This window comes from Rhea americana, unplaced genomic scaffold, assembly GCF_003343005.1.
Source record: "Rhea americana isolate MKP2758 unplaced genomic scaffold, rheAme1 scaffold_143, whole genome shotgun sequence".
Classification (NCBI taxonomy): domain Eukaryota; kingdom Metazoa; phylum Chordata; class Aves; order Rheiformes; family Rheidae; genus Rhea; species Rhea americana.
In genome coordinates, this window is record NW_028185517.1 from 148,296 (window position 1) to 173,954 (window position 25,659).

At 39.3% G+C, this 25,659-nt stretch overlaps 1 protein-coding gene across 6 annotated transcripts in view; it reads left to right on the forward strand.

Annotated features, from left to right (window-relative positions):
• Positions 1 to 24,460, forward strand: part of DVL1 (dishevelled segment polarity protein 1) — an 89,063-nt gene extending 64,603 nt beyond the window's left edge. For 4 of the 6 annotated variants that reach the window (XM_085298918.1, XM_085298922.1, XM_085298923.1 and 1 more), the window contains 10 exons: positions 4,399 to 4,492; positions 4,825 to 4,894; positions 5,708 to 5,847; positions 6,173 to 6,249; positions 6,715 to 6,782; positions 8,403 to 8,552; positions 13,567 to 13,698; positions 14,616 to 14,783; positions 15,300 to 15,506; positions 20,653 to 24,460. In XM_085298918.1, coding sequence (XP_085155044.1) covers positions 4,399 to 4,492; positions 4,825 to 4,894; positions 5,708 to 5,847; positions 6,173 to 6,249; positions 6,715 to 6,782; positions 8,403 to 8,552; positions 13,567 to 13,698; positions 14,616 to 14,783; positions 15,300 to 15,506; positions 20,653 to 21,071 — 1,525 coding nt within the window. In that variant the 3' untranslated portion in view covers positions 21,072 to 24,460. The remainder of the gene's footprint in view (positions 1 to 4,398; positions 4,493 to 4,824; positions 4,895 to 5,707; positions 5,848 to 6,172; positions 6,250 to 6,714; positions 6,783 to 8,402; positions 8,553 to 13,566; positions 13,699 to 14,615; positions 14,784 to 15,299; positions 15,507 to 20,652) is intronic. The other 2 variants (XM_085298919.1, XM_085298920.1) reach the window with 2 other exon arrangements.
• Positions 24,461 to 25,659: the final 1,199 nt, after the last annotated feature.

The window sequence follows — 25,659 nt, forward strand, 5'->3', positions numbered from 1 at the left end:
AATTAATTCTTTCTTTTCATGCAACCAGGGAGAATGTGGTGAATTATTCCTTGCGGTCAGCAAAAAAGTCTTCCATTTAAAGGCACCCTTGTTAATCTCTCAAGATATTTTGGTTATTCCTTAAAAGGTTTATAAGCTGGTGAATTCCTCAGATTCAAAAAAATATATATTTAAAGGTGCAAAAACAGTTAAAAATACAGTTGATCACCTTCCTGGCTTCAGTGACAGTGTTCTCTAAGCACTGATTCTAGAGTGGTTATAACATTCCATGCATCCAAACAGGATACAAAAACCCTTTACAGATCTGTGACTGTTCAAAGAGACAGATAGCTAAAACAAAGTATAAATATGGCATTCTTAAATTCTAGGTAGATGAGAAACAGCAGAGAACAACTCATGAAGATGACACTTAAATGTTTGCCATGTTTACAGACAGATGATTAGCTTATTGAGTTCAGTGTATACATTTGTGATCTTAAAGTTAGTCACAACTTAAATACCAAGTTAGTCACAACTTAAATACCTATTGAAGAATATCTGTTCTTCAAATGTTTAAATGCTGAGTGCTTCCTAAAGATTGAAAGAGTAACTATATTCACATTTAAGATTTGATTCTAGATTAGCTGTGAAAATCCATTTTGTAGTTACAGTGGAGTTGCTGACACCTGAAGATACAGAAAGTTAGTCCTTAGGATGCTTTGTAGTTCACTTGGATGTTCACATCCATAAATGTTTAGCAGGATCAGCACTTAATATAAAGGTGCTCTAAGCCTTCTTAAAGCCTTTAGGGCTTCCAGCCCTTCCTTCCTCCTACTTAAAACAAAACAAAACAAAACAAAAAATTCCCCAAACAACCTGTAAGTGATTTTGTTTCTTGTAAATAAATGAATTATTTTCATGGCAGCCAGATATGCGGTTGGAGAGACTTATAGTATGCACATACATTAGCACAGTCAAGGTGGCTACTAAAGTGTAGTAGACCCAGCAAATTCCTCCATCTGTTAATAAAGTAAAACTTCCCGTGCCTGACCTGAGAAGAAAGAGGCTCTTCAAAACTGCTGTGGCGGCCTTCCCCTTTCTAGGGTGGAAGCTCCTGGCACACAGAATAGCTGTCAGGCCAGCTAGTCAGGAAGAACAGAGTAATGGAATGCTCCAAGGTATGCTGTTGTGTTACAGTGATCATGTTCTCAAGCAGATGAGAGATTGTGCTGGCAGGGAGAAATTTCCTTAAGAGGCCAATACAGCCAGATAGAAAATCAAGCATGCTCTCTGCTGGAGACTGAGCCCTGGGGAAAAGGTTCAAGGGGGTAAGTTTGTTTAGTAACAGCTGATGAGCTCTAGTGTCAGAATCTGCATTTTGAAGAAGGTTGTATGTGGCAGACACAGAAAAAAATTAGGCATAAAGAATATTACTGCCTTAAAAGTGAAGAGGTTGTATGGTTTGGGATGCTTTTCAGTAACTGTTGTTTCTGCCTTAATTTTTTTTTCAGTCCATCTTTTTGGGCTTATCCGTGATGTATCTCCATAAAGTAATGAAAGTATTTTTGAATTCTATGCTTACTTACTCAGACAGTCAGAGAACAATTCTGTTTTCCAACCATGCTTGGTGTAGGCAAAAAGATATTTTTGTCTAGCCCAATTTTATTAGATCAGACTGAAATTTGAGAGTAATTGTTCTTTGTTTTTCTGAGCAACAACATATTGATGTGTGCAAGAACAGAAGAAGGAAATTGACACAACCAGTCAGCTTTGGCAGTTGATAGGGTTTTTTTAATACACATATATATGTATATTAAATGTATGTATTTATAATTTATTATTATTTATTTATATTGATAGGTACTTTTCAGTTGCTTACCTCTCAGGAGGTAAACAGGTGCCATGGAATAGCRCCAAGTTACTACCAAGGCTACTTAAGGCAAAGAAACTCAGTAACCTGTCTGCTGAAGCTCTTCTATTCCTATCCCATATTTCCATAACTTGCTATCCAGCCCTTTCCTAGAAAGTGGAGGAAGAGCTTTGCAACTTTGCAATCCCATAAAATGTATGATAGTAGGCAAAATATGGATCTGAACAATGAAAATCAGTTGCTTGGCCCCTGTGAGGGACTTTAAAGTACAATTAGAGTAGGCAAAAAGCAGATAAAATTACGATATTTTGTCTTTTCTGTTATTGTCTAGCCTAGCTGCCTCTGAAATTAGTGGAAAGTCTTGCATCATCATGCAGAAGACCAGACCTGTCATATCTCTGTGTTGTCTCTGCAGCAAGGAATGGAATCTCTAGGCAGAGAGAGGGTTTGTTTGCAACTTGGAGCACTGAATTTAATCAGTGGAAGAAGGACACTCACATAGGTCTTATAGCCTTCCTAGGCATTTTATTGCTTGACTTGGGTTCAGGCAGAAAAGTTCTCCCAGGGTCTTTTACCTATTTTCTTCTTGCTGTACTCCTCAAAGAGGAGGCAGGTTCACTGTGGTGTGAGCAATATGCCTTGCCTTTCTTCAAATTCTTCCTGACTATTGAGTGTTGAAAAGTTTTAGCTGAATCCTGCTAATGAGATCTTCTGAGAGAGAAGAGAAAGAGAGTTAAATTGGAGAGGAGAAAGGAAGAGGGAGAATATTGTTAGTAAAATGGTTGTGACAGGCAATGTAAGGGGCTAACATGAGGTAAATCCCTCTTTGCCTCCTTTCTGAAGGGCTTAAGTAAGATTCAAGTGATACATCTGAGTTTTGCTGATAGTGGGGTGGTGAAGGGGGAGGACAGAGACGAAAGTTAAATGCTGGAGTATTTGGTTTTATGGTGTATGTTACTGAATTTTGGGAGCTGCTGTGGGCAGTCCAGTTTTTGTGGAGAATTCTAGCTCCACAAAAAGCACCTTTGCCCGTACTTTCAAAAAGAGTGGTAGATACTAAACACATCCAGTTTGGGGAGCCCTGGGTCTAAGGGAGCTCTCTTATTTTCCTAGCTGAAGATGCTCAGCCTCAGAAAATAAGGTGCTGGGAGTTCCAGAGATCAAGAATTATCAAATCTTTGATCTCTTTTGAAAACATGAACTGTTGGCTCTTTAAAACAATTTGGCATGCTGAGAGGGGGAAAAGGAGTGTGTGAGGTTAAAATAACTGGAATATTTTTGTGAACGCAAAGAATAAGCCAAGAGATTTACGCCCTCTGAGTGATTCCATTGTCTGTAATACTGAGTTCAGCACACTTAACTAAAATGCATCTACTTTATTCCTAGTGGGTTTTGCAGTGTAGTGGGTTGAACTCCTATGACAGCAAGCTCCTTGAGGTTGCTGGTATCAAGTTCTACTTGTGGTATTTATATATGTGGCTAGAGCTCTGAAGACAGGAACGTGGGGACTAGGGAAAAAGACTGGCACTGTCATCTTTATGACATTGCTAGTTCAGTTACTGGTATGGTAGGGTTGGATCTTTTTTATCCTGATTAAAGATGAAGCATTACCTGCTTTGTCTGTTTTACCATTCTTAACTTAATAAATAGAGGAGAGGTGTCTTTCTAATGTTATGCTGCCTCTCTGAAATCTAGGCTTTGTTCCAGGCTTTTGAAGTTAGTTTGGGCATAGAAATTTCTCTTTGAGTCTTGGTCCTCCATGTGTAAAATGGGAATAGTTAACATTCTTAACTCTTAGGGAGGATCTTGAGGATAAATATATATGTAGAATGTGACACACTGTGGCTGTATAATTCTGAGAGAGCCTTAAAAAAAAMCCCCTACAACCAGAATAAAAAGAACAAAAAAATGTAGAGGTAAATCATATTCACTATTCCTGGGTCAATACTTGGTAGTAGCGATAATCAACTGCTATTTTGTTTCGTAAAATTCAATCCCCTATATTAAGTTCCTGTGAATATGGTAGTTAGCACAAGAAAGTAACAGCACCATGATAAGACTCACAAAAATTAATATTAAGAGATCCTCCAGGTTGTCTGTTCAGGAACTTCTCTCACAGTAGTGTTTAGAATCACTACTTAGTGTACAGCTGTTCTTACAGTGTACATTTTCTTTGATTGGCATGAGGTCAGGACCACCTTTAAGTACTGAAAAATAGCTACCTGTGATCTTGGGGGGTTATATCTGTTGAGATGAGGTTTGAGTTCATTTTCTTTCCAGAAGGAAGACAGCTGATAAATTATACTCTCTAATCCATCAGTTTAGCTGGCAACTTTTCTGTGCTCCTAGGCAGCTGCTAGGATAACAGGACATGCTGGGGTCAAGCAGCTATTAAGCAACAGGCAAAGCAATGCTTTGTAAGCTAGATGATGGTGTCTGCATGATTTATGATCTTTGTATCTGTGGTAATCAGCCTTTTTGGGAATGGTGCAGAGAATGGCAAATGGCTCAGCTTTATAGAGTTGAAATTTACTCTGAATTTCTCCCAGGTTGAGTAGCTCCACTGAGCAAAGTACTTCATCCCGGCTTATACGGAAACATAAACGCAGGAGAAGGAAACAAAGGATGCGGCAGATTGACAGGGTAAGACTAGCATTGTAATTTTCTGAGGAGCTGAACCATGCTTTTGAGTGTAGCATGTGGGTTAGGAAGAAATTCAGATTCTGCGTCCTGTTGAATTCATTGGAAAGACTCCCTTGGTTCTAATGTTCTCTGGACTAAATCTAACATTTCAAATGCTGCAGCATTAGGTGGTTCAAGATCCTTTTTCTCCTCACCCTTCCTCCTTTTGTTTTGGAGTGACTGCATTTCTTTTTGCCTCTTTGAGACCATTCTGTAATTGTCTTCAGTTTTTGTTTTTATTGTCTGTCTGTGTGATATTTAAAACCTGGAGAATTCTCTGTTATGTTTTGCAGTCATCCTCGTTCAGCAGCATCACTGATTCTACCATGTCCCTAAATATCATCACTGTCACACTCAACATGGGTAAGAAATGAGCAATGCTTTTTTTATGATGATGTTAAGTGATCCAGATGTGTTTTTGTCATAGTACAGTAGCCTATGAAGCCGATCAAAAGTTCCCTTAATGTGAAATGACTCTGGTTTGAACTAAAGGATATGGCAATTGAGAGTTGTTCTGTTGATGGTGCCCAGATTCCTGGTCCAATACAGCATAGTTGTGAGTCAGTTGCAGAAGCAGATCAGTGTTCTTCCTGATAAGCCTAGGAAAGGGAGCTGGAACTCTGAACCTGGGAAATGGAGTTCTGCTCTTATTCCTAGGAATAGTAAAGGGTCAGGTTTATTGTAAGGCACAAGAGTAAAAGGACACTAAAGTTTGCATTCCTGCTGCTCATACATTTCTTTGTTTAGTGAGATGGAAATGGTCAGGACTGTCAGTCAAGCTCTTTTCAGTAGCACTGAATTCTTTCTACTTTCTGAGGTATAGAAAAACAAGCATTGTCTAGTGCTGATCAGGTGCTTAATTTCTAGGTGTAGACACATCTTTTCAATATCATTTCTCTTGCTTATTTTTAAATTCAACTTTTCAGTGTCTTTTATGAAAAAACAATGTTTAGCAACTTTTCTCACTGCAGAGAACATGACAGGCCAGTCACAGATCAAAATGGTAAACTGAGGTAGTTCTAAATCAAACATGGCCCAGATGATGCGTTGGGAGAAAGCCATGTACTGATTTTGAGGACTGAAGTAGCCTGGTGATAGCTTTTCACTATCATTCCAATCACCTTGTTTATTTTATTTTTTTTTTTTTTTCCTACTCTCTACTTTCTATCTGTATAGAAAAGTATAACTTCCTGGGGATCAGCATTGTAGGACAGAGCAATGACCGGGGCGATGGTGGCATATACATTGGCTCTATTATGAAAGGAGGGGCTGTGGCAGCAGATGGACGAATTGAACCAGGAGACATGCTTCTGCAGGTTGGTCCACGTCCAAAAATACATGCTGCTGGCTCATACATTAGTGGCTTCAGCTCAATTATCCCACCAGATCCACGGACATAACAATCAGCTAATAGAGTTCACCTGTAGTTACAGGAATGTGTATAGACTGCTATTGCTTGAAATTATGAATCCTTGCCAACTCTTTGCTGGATAGTTTATGTGCTCTGAGAAACAAAATATTTCTGCAGCTGCTCAGAAGAGTGGAAACACTTATCAGGCAAATACATTTGGAAACAAATAATTAGCATGTCTTTACTTCTCCTATTGCAAAGCCTGACCTCTGCCTCTTGCAACGTTTCAGGTGAATGATGTCAATTTTGAGAACATGAGCAATGATGATGCAGTACGAGTTTTACGGGAAATAGTCTCCAAGCCAGGGTAAGCCTATTACAAAATCTCCTTTGCTACTTATCCTTCTTATGCAGTTATTAGTGTTGAGTAAATATGAGAAAAATCAACATTTTGGTCTGACTAAGCAACCAAGTGTGGCTTCTGATCTCAACTCTGAACTTCACAGTGTAAGTAATGAATAGGCTAAAACCAACACAAATTAGGAGTTGCCTGGTTTTGATGTCACTATTTGTTTATCTGTTCAGAGTTTTAAAATCTCAAGAGCGGATCATTCTGATTTTCACTAATAATGCTGGTGATATATGGAAAAACTGAAACAGCCTGATATTGGTTCATACTGCATGTACTTTGACCAGCATCACAAAAGCGTTTTCAAAATGTACTTGACATCTGTTGCAGAGGAATAAGTTTGTTCAAAAGGGTTCATTGTGGTTCTCACAACGTCTGCAAGGAAAGTTAAGAGTCATCCTTGCTTCTTTTCTTTCTTTCTAGACCTATCAGCCTAACAGTAGCCAAATGCTGGGACCCTACTCCCAGGAGTTATTTCACCATCCCCAGGGGTAAGTGCATGTCTATGCTCTTTGCTGGATTCCTGTCGAGCCTTCAAGGTTTAAAATATTTTCAATTACTTTGACATCTAACAGATTTCCTTTCCCTGCAAGTTCCATATTTTAGTTCAAGATTTTGATGTATTGTTTGCTTTCTGTTTTTGAGGCAACAGTTTAAAGCRGGGAGTGGGGCATCTTAAGTGTTTAAGATTAACCGTTAAGCACCCACTGAATTTGTGGGAGTCTCTTTTGATTCATGTAGCTTTGGATCAAGCTCTTAACTATTTGATGGCTATATCCATGGCAAGTTTGGAGGATAAACATATTTAAATGTTTAAAAGCCTCTTTTTGTCATGTGCACTTGTTAGAATCTAAACTAAATATTTTTAAAATTTGAGGCAATATGCTTCAATATGCATAAACATTGGTGAAAATGTTCTTGTTTTAAAAGTTCTGTTTTAATAAACCTTTCAATGGCTATAAAAGATCTGTGTGCATGTGACAGTTGCCTCCTGCTGGTGAGTGCTCTATTTGTTCTATTGGAACCAGCTTTGTTACCAATTCTACCATGAAGCTGAGGATTTGGTATTGTCCATTGCAAAAACTGCAATAGACTCCCATAAACTGCAGAAGATCACTTGATGAAGTTCTTAGGAAAATTGGCATCATCAAAATAAAAATCCCATATATCATATTTCAAATTTGCAGCAGGGAGAGTTTGAGTATTAGTGTGTCCTTTGTTCATATAAGGACCAGAGACAAACAGCAGTATACCTGCTGTGGGCTAGATTTCTTGCAACAGTGTGTGAGTTATTTTGGGAAAAATATCTACTATAGGCAGAGCTCTTTTATATAATTTCTAGCTTTAAAAATCATCTTCCAAAGAAATGGAACAATAGCTGCCATAATTCAGAAGAGAAGTAGTAATCCAGGTTACAGGCAAATTCAGTTTATTCCCAGATTTATAAATGACAGACCGTGTGGCTGTTCTTAAAATCTGAATATAATTTTTACTCCTTTCTGTCTCCTGTCTCTTCAAATGCACATTGTGTGTCTTGTCTGTTTATTTTGCAAGACTATTTCCATCCTAAAATGTTCCACTGTGGCTACTGAAAAGACTGAGAGGGGAACTCCAGGATGCTCCATGTCTGCAAATACTGAGTCTACAATTACTGTTTTATTTCACCTTCACTAGAAGACTCTCCCTCTAAGTGATTATTTTGGGTCCAAGCCCTTAGAAGTAGGCAGTGATTTTCCTGTTGATTTGTGTAAGAATTGGGTAGCACGCACATCATAGTGAAATCAGAAATTCTATCTCACTATATAGAATAATAGTGAATTATTATTATTACTGGACTGATAATCATTTCCCTTGTGGGAATGAAGTTTCACTCCTACAACAGTTACAGGAACGTGCATGTCATGGTTGTATCCTGTTAGGTTGATGCAGCAATTCCCAGATAAAACCACATGCTGCTGACAAGGTGCCTTCTGTTCCCCCGTGCTAGCAGTTGCACGATCAGAATGGCAACGACTTGTGTATTCAGGAAGCATTCCCTCTTACTTAGATCCTGGTGTTTACTTCAAATCTGATTCCATTTGCTTGTTTCTCCTTTTCTGATTGTTTTGCAGCTGAACCAGTGAGGCCAATTGACCCTGCAGCATGGATCTCTCATACCACAGCCATGACGGGAGCGTACCCCCGTTACGGTATGAGCCCCTCCATGAGCATCACCACATCTACCAGCTCCTCACTAACAAGCTCAATTCCCGATTCGGAAAGTAAGTCACACTGCGGCCAGCACAGGGCAGGCGTCTTCTGCTTGGGGCCTGCAGTGCAGAGGTGTGTGCAAAACCGACCCCAGCAACAAGCACGATGAAAACTACAGCCATCACAGAACTCTTGAATGTTTTCTTAAATCTGTAAATCTTGTGGGGAGCATAAAACTTTTTTTTTTTTTTTTTTTTTTAGGTCAGAAGTTAATGCAGTGATGTTTTGCCATCCTTCATATCCAGAAAGTGGGGATGGCTTTTGGTTCTTTTTTTGGTTAAAAGTTATTAAAAGTTACAAGGCAGGCCTCCTAATTTATCCCGTCAGATAAATTTGAGGTGTTACTGTGGAGTTTTTTGTTTGTTTTGTTTTTATTCTTTTTAGAGATAGGAATCATTTCCCTCCAGGTAGATACCAGTGGATAATAATGTATGTTGGTATGTGCTAAGAAGCTTCCCACTGATATTTACATAGCCTACTTTATACTTTCAGGTCACATACGTAGTATGGTACAGTTCCTTTTTATAGAATTTATTGAACAAGGGAAAAACAAATTTAACTTCCYTTCTGAAATTAAAGTTAGAGTTCAGCTTCCTTTCATGATTTGTCCATATGTGGCAGTCTCCAGAATAGTTATAGCCATATAACCAACGAATTTTCATTATTCTTCATCTCATAAATTTTTGTTTAAAGAATGTAATTTTTTCCTCTCTTTGACTCCTCCTTTGCTTTCTGATATGAGTATAGGATAGAAGTTAACATTTAGTTTGAAATATATGGCCATAAGGCAAAGCAAATAAACAAGGAGCACGTATTCCTTGGATCACTGTTCAGTGAAGTCTTGGTTCAGGAAAGTATCCATATTTAAAACAGTACTTAATACTACGATCTCGACACAAAAGTTTTGAAGTACTTTACACCTCATTAGTATGTGTTTGTTTCCTGTAACACTAATATGGAAGAATTTCCTTAGAGAAGCAACCTCTCTATCAAATTTGTTCATCTATAACAAGAAGATGTATACATTCATACCTGCATACAAATTATGAGGTGGCTTTAAAGTTCTGAGGAAAATATTTCATTTGTGAAAAGATGCTAGTTCAATATGCATACACTGAAAATCAGATAAATAGTTACGTGCTTAACAAGTAAAGGTATGCTGAAATATCTGCCAGACTCAGATTCTAAATTAGAAAGACTGTTAGTAAGTTTCTTTTTCATTTTGTAAGATTTTCCAGAAAGAATAAAAAAAACAACAAAAAAGATCTTTTTAAGACCGATATGTTGATGATTAGTGACAGAATCTTCCTCAGACGAATGTGTGGCTGAACTGTGAAGATTTTAATTTTGGCTCTTACTTGGTGATGTCTTTGCATTTGAGGGGACTATGTGAGTGTCTGCCTTTTTTTCTTTCACCCTCTCTATATTTCATAAGTAGATAATTCCTGGAATTATCACCTCACCTTGAATTGAAAGGAGGTTTATCTTTTTTGTAGGTTTTAGTAGCCCAGCTCCTCTTTAGATAGCAGATGGCACCACTGAACGGGAAATATATTAGCGGTAAAAAGCAAGTGAACCACTTATGCCATGACTGTCTTATCTTGAGATATGTTTTCAGGCTTATTGRTGCTAAAGATTGTTCGAGTTGAATGTATCTGCTGATCACTGTCAAACAGTAAGAGTTTTGCTCTGTTTACATTCCTTTTGAAACATTCATGTATTGAGTGCCTGGAAATATAGTAAAATGATTGAGAAATGTGAAATGCACACACCTTCTCAATCATAGTTTTTAAAATAAAGTTTTTTGGGGGAGCAGAACCATGTTTCTGGAGATAGCTTTTCATTTCTATGCCAGTGACATATGATGTTTCCTTTTCTGAATGCAGGAACTTGGGGAGTATCTCTGACCTTTATTGGCACCTCTACTGTCATTTGTTTAATCCTTCTTTCCTTGAGTCAATGCTGTAAACCCTACTGAACATTGGAGGCAGCACCTCAGGGCCTTGGGGACAAGGAGCACCTGTCATGTGAACTTTTCTGCCAGGAAAGGCAAAGTTGATGGAAGGAGGAGGAGGGATGGGGGAGGCGAGAGAGAGGGAGAAGAAGAGAACGTGCATTTACATCCCAAAGAACAAAGAGCTGCATACAGAATGGGGCTTTCTGAATTTTTCATATTCTGGTGCAAGTTTCACCGTTTCACTTCCTTTGAGGCTACAGTCATTGGCATTTGGAGCAGATATAATATCTGTTCTATGAGATCTGGCTATAAAAATGGAGGCAGTGAATTAATGGAATCCTGTTAGACAAGGGCAAGTCTGTTTCAGGGTTTCCTGTTTTAAGTATTGTGAACGTCTTATGCTTTACTCTGTTTATATAGCAAGGCCAGAATAATATAAATGGATTGAATACCTTTCCATTTGAATAGCTTCCTTTTGCTCCCTGCCCTCTGGATGAAAACTGGAGCTGACATCTGAAGCATTTGTACAGTCACTGTTGCATCCACATTAGTGGTTAAAGTGGCTGAGATTTTTGGGGCCGTACAAATCACCATCACACAGTAGAGATTATTCTGTATTAGTTCTTTATTTTTCCAAGTGTTTTCCTTCAAGCACAGGACTACCCAAGATAAGGCAGACTTGAGTTTTTTTTGTAGTAGTTATTGCTGAAAAAAAAGTATCTTGTTCCCCAATAGTGTTCTGGCTTACACGGGAGACTGTTCTGTCACAGTACCGTGTCTGTGTTGGAGCTGCTGTCTCAGTCAATACAAACCCTTTTGCTGGTTTAATATGCTAAAGTAGATCTTTCCAGGCCCTATTTGGCTACTGTGGGAGCTCCGTCTGCACAGTAGCACTGTCCCGTTGCAGGAGATTAACCTCAAGTATTGTAGTGTTTCTTGAAAGCCCTGCTGTTTGGAAGTTAAAGTCTGCTGGCATTGTTGGAAAGTTCTCTTTTGCTCTTGCATCGACTTCAGAGGAGTTTGGATTTCAATTTCAACTATTTCTGCGTGATAAAATTCAGCCAAGAGGTACTGCATAATTTGTTGGGTCTAGGCAAATATGTGCTTCCTCACTCAAATGAGGATACGAACCAGAAGTGGTATTGCATGTAGTAGGACTTCCTTTTCCTACTGCACACACCTCTCTTCTTACTAGGATCTGCTAATGGGAAAAGATGCCACTCAAAACAAATTAGTATAGCACTGAGAAGGAGCTTTGCAGCAGATCTGGTTCCTCAGAAAGGAGTTGCTGTCTGTGCTGTTCTTCAGGTATTCACGTATCTGTACAGATGGTCAAGTTGTCAGGATCACTGTGACTGACATGGTTTAGGTTGAAGTGGATGTATTTCAGATGCATATGAGAATCACATTTGAATAGCAACTAGCAAACTGGAGCCTATTGATCATTTGGCCACTGTTGTTTTTTATATGCAGACCAGTGGTCTCCAAGAAAATGAGATTTATTGCTCCCCACATATTTAAGTCAATTTCTGATTTTTTTTTTCCAAACATACTGCTTTTTGCCACTAACCAAACTAACTTAAAAAAGCAAAAGCAAAATTTTATTGTCTGTTCAGACTTTAAGGTATTGAAACCTCATGTATACATGGCATGTGATATTTTAATGTGCATTAGCAGTGCATGTTCTGAAAGAAGCATTTTCAATTTTCATTGTTTCATATTTGTACCTTTTTTCAAAAACTTGAGTTGCTGAAACAGAGCAATATGGGTTCCCTTGGGGAATTGGTGATACGGGGAGCTGGGAGAAGGGAGTGGAAGAGGGTTTTGAATTCCTGCAGGAGGTGGGCCTGAACTGTAAACAGAGGACATGCATGCTGGATATGAATTTTCTAGGGGTGAAAAGATAAGAACAGGAAGGAGTACTGGGTGGTATATCTGAAGAACATAGTCCTTATGGACAGACAAATTGGTTAAACTGAGTCTTACAGTCAACTCAAGAAGGCTAGTAGACTCTTGGGCCCAGATTCACCACCTGAACTGCCAGTTTGCCTCTGTCTATGGTAGAAGAGGATTTTTTAAAGGAATTAGAATCCAAAGGTAGGCACTTCAGTTCAACAGGGTGAAACTGGGTCATGATTTTGTGGTTTTAGTATAAAAACTAATCAGGAAAGTCTGAAGGCTCTGGTGAGTCAGCTCTGTCCAAAAGGCAGAGTGAAGTATGAATGGAGCAGTGGTGGCTGCTGAGGCTTTTCTAAGCTTCAGAAAGCTGGTATAGCTTTTCTAAGTCTTCTTCAAGAAAGATGCAGGGGAAGGAATGTTTCTACTGGGTTAAATGACTTGGTGGCTTGTATAAGACTTGTAACATTGAGAGCCTGGTAAGGTTTTGGAGTTTTTTTTTTTTTTTTTTTTTTTTTTTTTTTTTTTGAGGAATATACTAGCCTTCAATTTGATATGATGGAAGCTTTTTTTTCTAATTTCAGTACTCCCCAATTATGGTCCTGTGCAGGTCTTAATGGGGATTGATATCCATGCTGAAGGTAAAATAGACATGGATATTATCTTTCTACAGATGGGTATCTTTCCTGACAGTTAACCCAGAAGTTAAAAGTTAAAGCACAAGCCAAAAGACCTTGCCTTTAAAGAGTTTTCCATATAGCACATTGAGACTTTGGGTGAGAAAGGGCTATTAATGTCAATTTGAAATGAAAACCTCCTGGGGTTTTCTTTTTGCAAATCTTAATGCAGTGTGGATTGAAGCTGTGCAGGACTGATCTGTAGCTGGTTGGTGGACTCAAGATGTCCCTACCACTTATGTTCAGTAAATCTCAAGTCATTTTCATGAGTGAAAGCATCTCAGTGACTAAACTGGTTGCACTGAGCACAATTTCTGAAGAATTGGTGTGAATGCTGTAATTTAAACCATTGATGAGGGTGCACTTGGGAACCTTTGTGTCTGTGTCTTGCATCTGTTGGAAAAGCTGTGTCTTGAAAAGCTTCACCCAAATAAGCTGAGAAGTTCTTTCAGAGTCAGTTGATTTCAGAGCAGCATGTAACATTTTGCCTTTTAGAATTAGAAGAATCTCCTTTAACTGTGAAGAGTGACATGGCTACTATTGTCAAGGTTATGCAGCTGCCAGATTCAGGCCTTGAAATCCGGGACAGGATGTGGTTAAAAATTACCATCTCCAATGCAGTGATAGGTAAGCAGATCAAAAGAATGCTGGGGGAAAATTCAGTGGTTTTTTAGAAGTAGGCTGTAGAAACTATATATATCATTTTGTTTTTCCTATCACCTCTTATGTTCCTGTTACTGAGTATTTGTGAACAAATCTAATTGTGACAGGAAAGAACCAATAGCTCATTTGAGCCTGGACAAGCAAACATAGTGTAAATTTCTCATACCTGTACACAGCTGCTCCTTAACCTTACATGTAGCTCTGGCTATCTGCCTAAGTTCAGAAGAGCAGCAGTCCTTGTAATTCCAGTCCCAGACAGCCATGTAACCTTAATACAACATTTTAATTATATTTCAAATTACCGCAGATAGTCTGCCTTTGATCCAAGACTATCCTGTGACCCAAACTGTGCTAACATCTAACAATCTAGGCTGTAGTCAGTTTTTGCATAGGAGAGGACATAGAGAGAACACAGGTTTCTTGACAATCTAATATCTGCATTCTGAGGAAAGTGACTTTCCCCACCACTTTTGTTCAGTAAATCTCAAGTCATTTTCATGAGTGAAACTCAGAAGGGATTGAACAGCCTTAACAGTAAAATTTTATGTTTGCGTATTTGGTGTCACTGTTAAATGTGGTATTAAACTGGGTGCAAGATAATTCAGTGTTTTCTTTGTTAATGTTTGGTGGTAATGTGAATTGTTAAACAGCCTTTATTTTGCTGCAAAATTATTGCAGTTTAGCAGTGGACTGAATGACCTACCAATCAACTGAATTGTGAAAATGACATATTTTAAGCTCTTTGCAGCAGGATATTTACATATTTGTATTTGTGTTCAGTGCCTAGCACTGTCGTACTGCTGGCCTACTTGATAACATGAAGATTAAAAAAAAAATTCACTTGGATCCTTCCATGTCTTCTCTTCCTATTCTCATTTTAGGAGCAGATGTGGTTGACTGGCTTTACACACATGTGGAAGGCTTCAAAGACCGACGAGAGGCTAGAAAATATGCCAGCAGCATGTTAAAACATGGCTACCTCAGGCACACTGTGAACAAAATCACCTTCTCAGAGCAGTGCTATTATGTCTTTGGAGACCTCTGTGGCAGTAAGTTTCCCCATCTGTGAAGGGCAAAGCTGCGTATGTTTTGTCCATTCTGTGCTGGCAGGAGGCACAGAAGTGTCCTGTAGGATTTCACAAGCGAGCCATTTGGAGTAGGCCCCCATTCTGAAGTTCTTTGACAAGTCATTAACATTTCCTGTTTGACTAGCAATTGGGCCACCTGGATAAGAAGTAGGACTCATCAAATAGGACATTGCACTGGGGCTCAAGAAAGCAGGGTTTATTTCTTGGTCATGGCACAGACTTTGTACTTACCAGTCACACTCAGTTCCCAACCTATAAAATGAGGATGATACCTCCCTGACTTACAGAAATATTGCAAAGGTACTTTGGCTCTCAATATTAAGTTTTCATATCTGCCCTACCACGTGTGATATTTTGAGTGAACTCTGGAGATTGAGTCCTCATAGGCGTATCAAGTGCTGTGTCATACATATTACTAATATTCAGGAGTCAGCTGCTAAGGAGGAACACAATCTTCACCTTTTCTTTCTTTTCCAGATTTGGCTGCACTGAACCTTAACAACGGTTCTAGCGGAGCCTCGGATCAGGATACGCTTGCCCCACTTCCACATCCTGCTGCTCCCTGGCCATTAGGCCAAGGATACCCATATCAGTATCCTCTACCCCCTCCGTGTTTTCCACCAGCATACCAAGACCCAGGCTTTGGCTATGGTAGTGGCAGTGCAGGGAGCCAGCAAAGTGAAGGTAAAGTAGTTAATCTGGCATATATTTCTACAATTACCATTATCGCTGGCCATTTGCTTGAGCTCCCTAGTATTGTCTGTGCTCCTGTTGTAGTTTTGTATGCCATCTGCATGGATTTAGTGTGACTGCACTTAATGAAACCTGTTTGTGTATGTGATGGAGTTAGCCTTTCAGCTCTGTATTGAAGTTGCCAGTGGCATTTTAACTAAGTCAGTGCTACGTACTGGTTTTAGTTATACTGGTATTTTGTATCCCATGAAGAATGCCAGTGGGGAACTAGAGCCATGCTGTTTGTTGTATCCAGAGTAGCTCTGGCACCTGTACCTTTCCTGTTCAACAGCACCATATAGAAAACTAGTGCTTAAATAATGCTAATCAGGCCAACATTAATAACTCGATTATTAGCCCTGTTAAGCAGATGTTTAAATATTAGTATTGCCTCTTTTTCAGAGGTCAAAGCCATTGCCATCAGTGGAGGCTACGTTTGTTATCACTAGAAATCAGGCCATTGGTTGCTGATGTAACAGGGATTAGAACCAAGGTGTTCTTGGCTTTCACTTAAATGCACAAAAATGTAAAATCACCTCTTCACTTGTGTGAGAAAAGTGTGAAGCAACGAGGCTGATGGTTTACAGGGCTGAAATACTGCTCACAGGGAGGAGAGTCTTTTTTTGTAATATATGTTAGGGGAAAAAAAGGTAATACTGCATGGATTAAAAACCTGACCTCCTCCTTTTCTGCTGTAGGATCATTTTATGATTCATGGTTAAAATTTAGTAAATAAAAATGGTCTATTTTATAGCTGTCCATACAATGCTCAGCTGTAATGATTTTTTTAATCATTTCTAAGTGGAATTTTGCTTTTGAAAATGCTGCCAGTAAAGAAAAGGTGAGGATTCTCTGTGCATTTATGGTAAACATCCAGTAACTTGGTTGTAGCTTCTTCAAAATTACTGCACCCAGTTAGGTTTTTTGCAAATTTGGACAAAAGAATTTCATAACAGGAACTTTTTCATAAGATTTTAGCGCTACTACTTCTCACCTTATCTCAAAATACGAGTCCTCCATAGGGGAGCTCGAAGTGATGTCCAGAAGTTTTAGAACTACAGGCTGATTGTGCTGGGAAGGATTTGGCTTCTTTGGCAGCCAGTTCTATGGGTTGTATACCATTGCTGCTGGAATAGAAAAGGTATGGAATTTTATCCATGCAACCTGTATTACCAGCTAAGAAAGCCTTGTGAAAGGCATCAGGAGTGTGTAGTTTTGAAGAATTTCAACTCTTTCCATGTTCATTTTTTGGAAACTACACTGCTGTGTTGTTTCTTCTTTTGTAACTGTTATTCCCTTGTTTTGTTCTGAGCAAGCATTAGACTGAAGGATTCATAAAGGAATGGCTGACTCTAGGGGATTGGTAAGCTTCAAATGCTTCCATAATAATAATAAATTCACAGCATGATCATTTAGACTCTTGTGACCCAAATGTTTAGCTGTATTTTTTCTTTTCTTTTTAATTGTCCTGGGTGCTCAGCCTGTCTCAGTGCACAGTAGTCAAATATTGTGGCATTAGCAGAGTGAGCTGTTGGACTTCTATGTGACTGTGCTGCAGTAGCCACCGGGGGACTGACATCAACTACCTCGTTGTCAGCTCAGATGGGAAAATCTTATCATTGGTCTCTTCAGCTCCTAATTTAATAGTCTGATGGTATATGCCTGGATTTGATATGTCTACCAATGCCCTTCAACTTCAGGTTTAGTGAAAAACACTTCAGTGTTCTCCATAGGTCTCAGGCAGGTAGTTAAGAGTCCTGGTCCACAAGGATGTATTAGTAAATCTGGATGTGGAGAATTTGGACTGGGTTTCTCATGGTCTGCCATTTATGTGCAGTGTTAGTTCATAGCTGAATTCACTGGGTGGATGAAGGCACTACTGTAGAGCCAAGTAAATCAGTCATATGTTTTAGAGGTTAATGCAACTTATTTCCTGATGACTGCAGATGAAAGCCCAAGATATGGGTCAAGGGGCAGATTGTGTAGACATGTGATGTTTTGGTTCTATTAAATGTTCTTTTCCAGTGTAGGTTGCTGCGTATTTCATCTGAGACATACCATTTGTCCCTGTTTGTGGTACCTAGGGTTTATGTTGTTTTAAAAGGCTTGTGTAGGCTTGCTGGAGGGAAAGATACAGGTGTGGGGACCAGATCATCTGCAAAATATCTCGATTACAATAGTATTTAGATCAAATTCACATCCCTGCTGTGCTGGACACATACTATATAGATGATCTATTAGATATCTGTTAGAGATCATCAAGGTACAGTCTAAGGTGATGAAAGAAGTAGGATGCGAAATAGATGTCCAGAAGAAGGATTTGTTCAAGGTCACAGGATGACAGTTGCCAAGATGGGAATGCCAGAAGGGTCTTCAGAGCCTTTATCCACTAGATCATTAATCTCTGGAGGCTTTCCTGCCCCTGTTCAGGAGGGTTCACATAGAAACTTCTGTTGCCATGAAATGAGATTTTGAGGCAGCTAGAGTCTCTATGGCTTTAGGGGGTGGAACAACGGATGGTATGTACGTCTAGTGGTAACAGAGTGAAGGCTGATAATACATTGTGGCAATGCAGAGTGTGGCTTTTCTAGGCATTTATAATGCAAATCCTTTAAATCCATTTTACTTGGATTTAAAGTTGTCCTTTGAAGCAAAAAGCACTGCCATGTTTGTATCAAGTTAATAGTAATTCAGACTTCAGCTTTAGGGTGGGATGCCTGTCTCCAAGACAAGGAGAGTGACACCAAGGAGGTGACACTGTTTTTAAATTGCCTTTAAACTCAAGGATCAGAAGGGCTTTGTGGTTGTTTGTTTTGTGATAGGACTTAAAAGCACGTCATGGACAGTGAACCTCAGCATGACCGTATGACTAGGACTATGCTGCTGATTATTTTTAGAGAGACTAGTGGATTTTTTTTTTCTTTTTTTGCCATTCAATGAGTTTGGAGTGCAGCTAAAGAAAATGAGGTTCTTCTAAGATAAGAAGTCTGTATTAAGCACTTGACCTCTTGGAATCTTGTCAGATCAGCTAGAGATGCTATTGCAGACAAACTACAATTTGGGATAGCAATATGATGGATTGCCACAAAGCAGTCTCAGTCCTACAGAGGTTGTGTGGAAAACCTCTCAAGATCCGTAATACAAGTTTTCAGTGCAGTTTTATCTCACCCCGCCTGACCTTTGTTCAGCTACAGGGTAGGGAACTGGTGAGGAATTCTTGTATATGGAGAGCTTACATCAGAGAGTGATGACTTTGAGGATGATTTGCACCATTGGAATGGGAGGCAGCAGTGCCTCATGCGATAAAGGCTGAGGTGTATTAGCTGAGGAAGGGTGAAAATAATACAGAAAATTTCTTATGTTGTAACCAATGTGCTGCACTGGAGAGCTTAGAAATGCCTCTTGGTAGCAGAACCCTACAGCAAGATTAGTCACTCTTGTTAGAGTTTGTGCATGATGGGGAGAGGTCAGTAATAGTTAATACCTTGTCATAGATACTGTCTGTGTTGTTCCATATCTACTGTCCCTACAGCAAAGGCTGTAACAATCAACTTGCTAACAAGTAGTTCATCCTTTCTTATTTGTCTATACTAGATTGTTATAAGACATTTGAAACAATAGCTCAGAGTACTGTACCTCTTCAAAAGGCTCATGTAAATGAATCCTCATAGCTTTTGGTGGAGGTGGAAGAATGCATATTAATATCTCCATTTACAGATGGAAAAAAACTGAGGCACAAAACAGGACAATATTTTTCTCAGAGTGCAGAAGAGCTGATAGGGGGTGCAGTCAGCAAGTAGTACTTCAGAGTCCCAATCTCAATTTACTAACTTCAAGCCCAGTGATTCTGAATTCTGTTCTCCCTATATCCTCTCCATGTATTCATTTATCTCCTGCACTCTGCAGGAGAATCTGAGCTTCCCAGCATATACACCAGGTCTGTCTAGTTCTCCTATCTCTTCTTCTTGCCTGCTGTAAACATAGGCCCTTGCAGGTGGAGGGAAGTGATCATTTGTAGTTCAAGAAAGGAGCAACTCAGAATCTTTCTTGTTTCCTGTTTCAATAACTCCAGTGACTGGCTCGTTCTGTCTGAAAAGCTGTGTCACTATTCTGGTGACTGGGGATCCTTTTTGGAAAGATAGTCTTGCACTAAGGGTTTTGGCTTAAGTTCTATTATTTATTCCCAAATACTTTGGATATTCTGATCTTAAAAGGAAAAAAAAAAGAAAAAACTCTTGGAAGTGTCCCTTATCTTATCTCTATCCTATCTTACGTTTCATGGTAACACAGCATGACCTCCAACTTTCATTTAAAAAACAGTTCCAAAGTTTAGTGAAGCTTGTATGTAGCAACAGCTTAGCTTACATACCAGTCATTTATACTTCCAAATTGATTTAAATACAATTACCTCTGTTCAGAACATCCTGCATGTTTTAAAATCTTTTAGATAATTGTATTTACTGATTCATTGCAGAGCAATTCAGCAAATGACTGTTTTGAAAAAATCCCCAACAAGCAGTGTAATGATGAGGTGGGATTTTTTTCAAAGAATCTGCCTCGACCCTTCTGAGGCCAGGAAAAGGACATCTTTTAACCTCAATGTAATTTGACCCTGAATAAGTCTGCCCAGTATGATGAAGAATGACACAGGAGAAGTCAAATGTGTTTGCTTTTGAAAAGCATATGCCAACAGAAGATAGCAAGACAGATCCAGTTAAAATTAGGTTAAACCTTGTTTGCTTGTGAGTCAGAAAACAAGTATCTGGTGCTACGTTGGATTTTTGTTCTTTCCCTCTATCCAGTCATTGAGGAGGCATGTGAATAGATGGTTTTTAGCCAGTGGTTCTAAACTAGCTCTTGCTTTCATTGTGCAAGCTCTAGAGGTGTGTATGTGTACCCGTGCATGGCACAGATTTTTCAGCTTTATTCTACTAATTGTCACTGCTAAACCCCATACACCATCAATAGCACGTTGAGGCCTGATTTTTACCATCACTGTGGTGATATCTGGATCTATGAGTTTTGGTAGAAAGGAGGCAGCAATGGAATTGAGATAATTCTACTTTTCTGTGTATTCCCTTTCACTTATGGGCTGTAGGAAGCAAAAGCAGCGGCTCGAACCGAAGCAACAGTGAGAACAGCAGGAGAGCTCTTGGCAGAGAGAAGGACCGCAAATCAGCTGGCAGTGGCAGCGAGTCTGACCACACTACCCGCAGTGGGGGTGGCGCCAGCGTAGTGCGTCGGGAAAGGCCTGTCAGCCAGCTCAGCCACCGGAGTCATGTCTCTGCTGCCCAGAGTGAGAGGAGCCACCACAGCCATCACTCGTACGGGCCTCCAGGAGTCCCACCCCTCTACAGTCTCCCCAAACTGGCTTCCAAAGTCTACGGGACAAGCGGACCCCCTGGAGGGCCGCCTGTGAGGGAACTGAGCTCTGTTCCTCCAGAGCTGACGGGGAGCCGGCAGTCCTTCCAGAAGGCYATGGGCAACCCTTGTGAATTCTTTGTTGACATCATGTGAGAGGAAGTGCCTTCAGACTCTGCTTGGGGGGAGGGCTGGGGTGGGTTGTTTTTTTGTGAGGGTGGAATTTGAGTGTTGTTGAACATGTAATAGAAGAAACTTGACTGTCTTGCATGTCACACCTTCCTGGTTTGCAATTGTGTATTGCAGAAAAAACAACAAAACAAAAAAAGACACACACAAAAAGAGACAAGCAAGAAAATCTCTTGGGATTGTTAAATATCAGCAAATTGATATATCAGCATCTTTTTCTTACCCTTTTGTTTTTCTTTCTTCCCTTCTTGTTTCTAATTGTGATTGGCTGGTGTATATTCACAACTTAATGGTCTTTGGTAATTGTGGCACCTACTTTCAGTGCAATTAGTGTGTCTTTTTGGCTGATGCAAGGACTAATATTTTATGTAACTTCCAAATTTCCCATAATGAATAGTAACACCTTTATTCACCCCCCACCCTTTTTCTCTTACAAGAAAAAAATGACTGTTGGCTAGTATCTTTGATACTTCCCTGCAATGATGTTTCTTGTCAGTCAGTGCTCTGAGTAGATACAGCACCTGAAAACGTATGGGCAACATGTGATTGGAAAGTAACAGGCTCAAACCAGTTCCCAGCAGAAGACAAAGCTCTGACGACCCTCCTCTGATGACTAGGGAGTATAAATCTATTTTATTTTATTTTATTTGTTATCCTATCAAGGATGTCAAGAGTTGGACTAAATGATCTCCAGAGGTCTCTTCCAACCTTACCAGTTCTATGATTCTATGTTATCCTATCACGGGAGTGGTGGAGTGTTGCTACTGTATATGTTCATTGTACAGAACTTACAATGTTATTTCATTTAGTAGTGTAATGATGACTTTGTCGCTGCATTTCCTGGGCTGTTACTGGGCATTTCAGTCATATCCCTGCTGACAGATGTGTCCGTTTTTTTCTGATTATAGCACACACTTGCATACTAGTTTTAAAAGTTGTTTCCACAGAAATAGGATAATTGCTGCTACCTCATTCCGTTAGTGTAGCTGCAGCTCTTCCTTTTTAAAGGGAGTATGTATCCCATTCTGGCAGAGAGGTAGGTGAAACCTTCCTCTCATAGGGACATGAGTATTAGTTTTGATCACCTCTTTCCGTTCTTCATTTCTGAATAGTATCTTTCTCTTTTTCCCATCTTTATCTCTGCGCTGAAATGGAAACCTGGAGGTGGCTAATCCCGATTGCCGTGTTACCCAAGTGTACATGCATTGAACATAGATAGGGGCTAGCTGTTAGCAGAGAGGCAAGAGGGTGTTTTGAGAACAGTCCATAAATGGTGTAATGATTAAATCTTTATGCCTGACAGAGCGAGACCTGTGCTAAARATCGTGTTCCTGCTGGGGAACTTTGGCTTAAGAAACTGCTGTGTTGCATATCCCCAAGATTTCATTGCTGCTTATTTTTGGCTCTGAGGCTATGGGCACTTAATAAAATGTGTTCAGGAACCTTTACTGAAGCTTAAGAAGTTTTTTCAAAAGTACCTGAATGAGGGTGTGTTAGGAGCATACCCACACCCAGTTAAGAAGGCTCGTCTAATAGGAAATAATACTCTGCAGTCATTTAGTGCTGTTTGACAATGGGGCCATGCCTCAGTTAAATCCTCCCTTTTGAGATACCTAATTCTGACATGTTTTAGGACAGGTGTTTTAAAATCAGTCTTTACTGTATATAAGCATTTCTTTTCCTGATAAGAAGTTTCTTTCTGTTGTGTTCTGTTCTTTATGGATAGTTTGAATATCCAATATGAATGTCAGAAAAGTACATCTTTCTCACTGTATATGTGTAGTCTCACGTTCCTTTGTCATCCTGGAAAAATACTTTTCAAACTGTCCATTTCATATGTTATTCATTCTGATATGTTTGCTACTGTTTCTGTTCTTTTTACAGATTTGTGTGCATATAAGCAGATATCCCTTTTACAAAACTCAGGCTAACGTTTTCAAATGTATGTGTTACTTGGGAGGCCTAAGTCTCATTTTCAGAAGGAATCTAACCATTTAGGAAATTGTGCCACTCAGATGAGGTACCCAAATTATTGAGCTTCTAAACCAGCTGAGTGTTTTTTGGATTACTTGCTCACCAAGAATTCCCCTAAAGGCTTTATCACATTTCAGACATGGTGCTTTTCTTATAATCTTCTAGGCTAGCATAGATTGCAAACTTGGTGATGATTTGTTCAAAAGACTGACACTATCTAAAGCTTGACTGTGCAACAGTATTCTTTCTTTTCCTTTTCTTCTTCACCTAGAAACACAGCAAAGACACTAACCAAATTCAATAAACTAGTGGAAAGATCAAAGTTTAAAGTAATGAAATAAATCACAATGAAGTCCTTTGTCTCCTATGTCTCCAAAGACATTGTTATGGAGTCTGTGACTTTACTGACAATCACAACGGATTCTGCTTTTAAATCAGTTTTAACTTTTCTGATCTCTTCCTTATTATGATCTTTCTGTCCTACTTTTTTTTAAGGCAGAACTTACAGGACAGCAGGAAAAGACTATCATTTTAATAAGGTATTTCCAAAAGGATAAAGGCTGGGGGCTGAGCACCCATGGAAACCAATGTGTTTAATTGTCTCGCATCTTTTGAAGAGTTGCAGTATACATACTCGCTTTTGTGTGTGTGCGTGTGTATGCCTGTGTGGTGCTGTTGGCAGAAACTGTTTTGTGTCTTGTTTGCTGCTATGTTGAAATGATTGTATTTTATACTTCCTTGTATGTGAGTAACTGAAATGGGACTGACAGTCCATAACATAGGTATGGAAAAGTGTTTGCAGAGGAAATCAGGCTGCCAAATCCACCTCTGTCTGTGGGTTAGAAATCCATGTCCAACCTAAACTAGCTCCATCCAGGATCAGGCATCTATTTCAGGCAAAATAAGTGCTCTGAATGTACTGACAGATGTGCTAATGCTTGGCTACTACTGTACAGCATGTAGTGCCTGCTATTTACAAAGAGCAATAGAATGTAAATGCCCATTCTGTGAACAGTGCAATACATAATGGCCATTATGTGTAAACCAAAAGGCTTATTTTTCCTCCCCTCTTGTAGTGCACAGATGAGCTCCAGTGGAGGGGCTGGTTTGAGTGGAAGGAAAACTAAGTCTGAAACATTACTATCTCTTCATTTTCAGAAGTGAACAAACACAGGAGATTTCCCAAATCCCATCCTTGCCTTTCAGTATATATGCATTTCTCTTTGTAATATGGGGGCCTTGGGGCTTACATGTTGAAATTCCTATGTTGGGTGAAGTATTCCCTGCAGAGAGAAGTGCTACTGAAGTCAATGAAGTTACTTACAATAGGAAGTAATGTGCCAGGCAGAAAAGGCACATTACAAAAATATGAAGGCTGAAGTCCTCAAAACTGCCTGTTTCTTATATCAGGGCCTGAAATATATCTCTCACTTTTCATGTTGAATAATTGGCACTGGCTGGGCTCTAGAATGTAAGATCTATCCCTACAATTACAGTGGGAAGTAATAGGTTTGTTATACAAGGCATTCAAACAAATTCACAACAGGAGTCCTAAATAGTGGACATTTTTATGATTTTGCAAGTGAGACCTTCAGCTTCTGCCTGTGCTCTACAGCTGGGCTCAGTATTCGTGCATACCTGCCCACAGCTTTTAACAAGGACAAACAGGTATGTTTGGAAGATGGTAGAAAATGCTTGTACAAAATAAATGGTTTGGGATGACACCTCCTATCCGAATGTGGGGGTAAGGCACTCAGCTGATGTTTTAACTTTGAGGTGCAAGTTTTTCGGCAAATAATCTTAAAAGCACTGCTGTAGTCTTTGACCTCCCATTAATAAATTTACTTTACAAAGTAAATAACTTGTCAAAGGTTACAGTCCCATAGACACTTTATCCAAAGGTATACTGAATGGCAAGCAATGATGCACAGACATTGACTTTTGATATTATTTTTGTTCTATTTGAATGGGCAGTTCCATCTTGAAACTGACAGCTCGTGAGTTGATGTAATTGTTTTTGTTTTGCATTTAACTGGATTGTAATGAGATTGACTTAAAGTTATTAATTCTAATCAGTGATTAGAAATACCTGTAAAGAATTTTATGTACAGTAGAGGAAAGTTACATGATTTTAAATAATGAAAACCCAGACTATCACCTATTCTAGAACTGGTTCTACTCCAAGAGTGACCTCTTACTTGCATGGACTGCACTGTTCCTGTTAAATGTCTATTGCATAATTAAATTCTTTTTTGTAGATATTGTATTAAAACCCAAGTGTCTATATAGTTAATATATAGCTGCTTATGTGTAAATGCTATTTTAAACACTAAAAAGCTTTTAATTTTATGTGATAACTGCAATGTGTGTCTTCAGTTCTTTGCACTACTGCATTATCTTTTTTTCAGAAACTATGAAGTATTGCTTAAATCTTATGCTCATTTTTGAAGAGTACAGCGAAGTTATGTCTTCTTTGCAGGAGAAAATTATTCAGGAACTAGGGCTAGGAAAGTGGGAGTTCTGTGTTTTAATGGTTCTTCAGAAGTGCTGGCAGATGAAAGTGTGACAGGAGCCCTGTAAA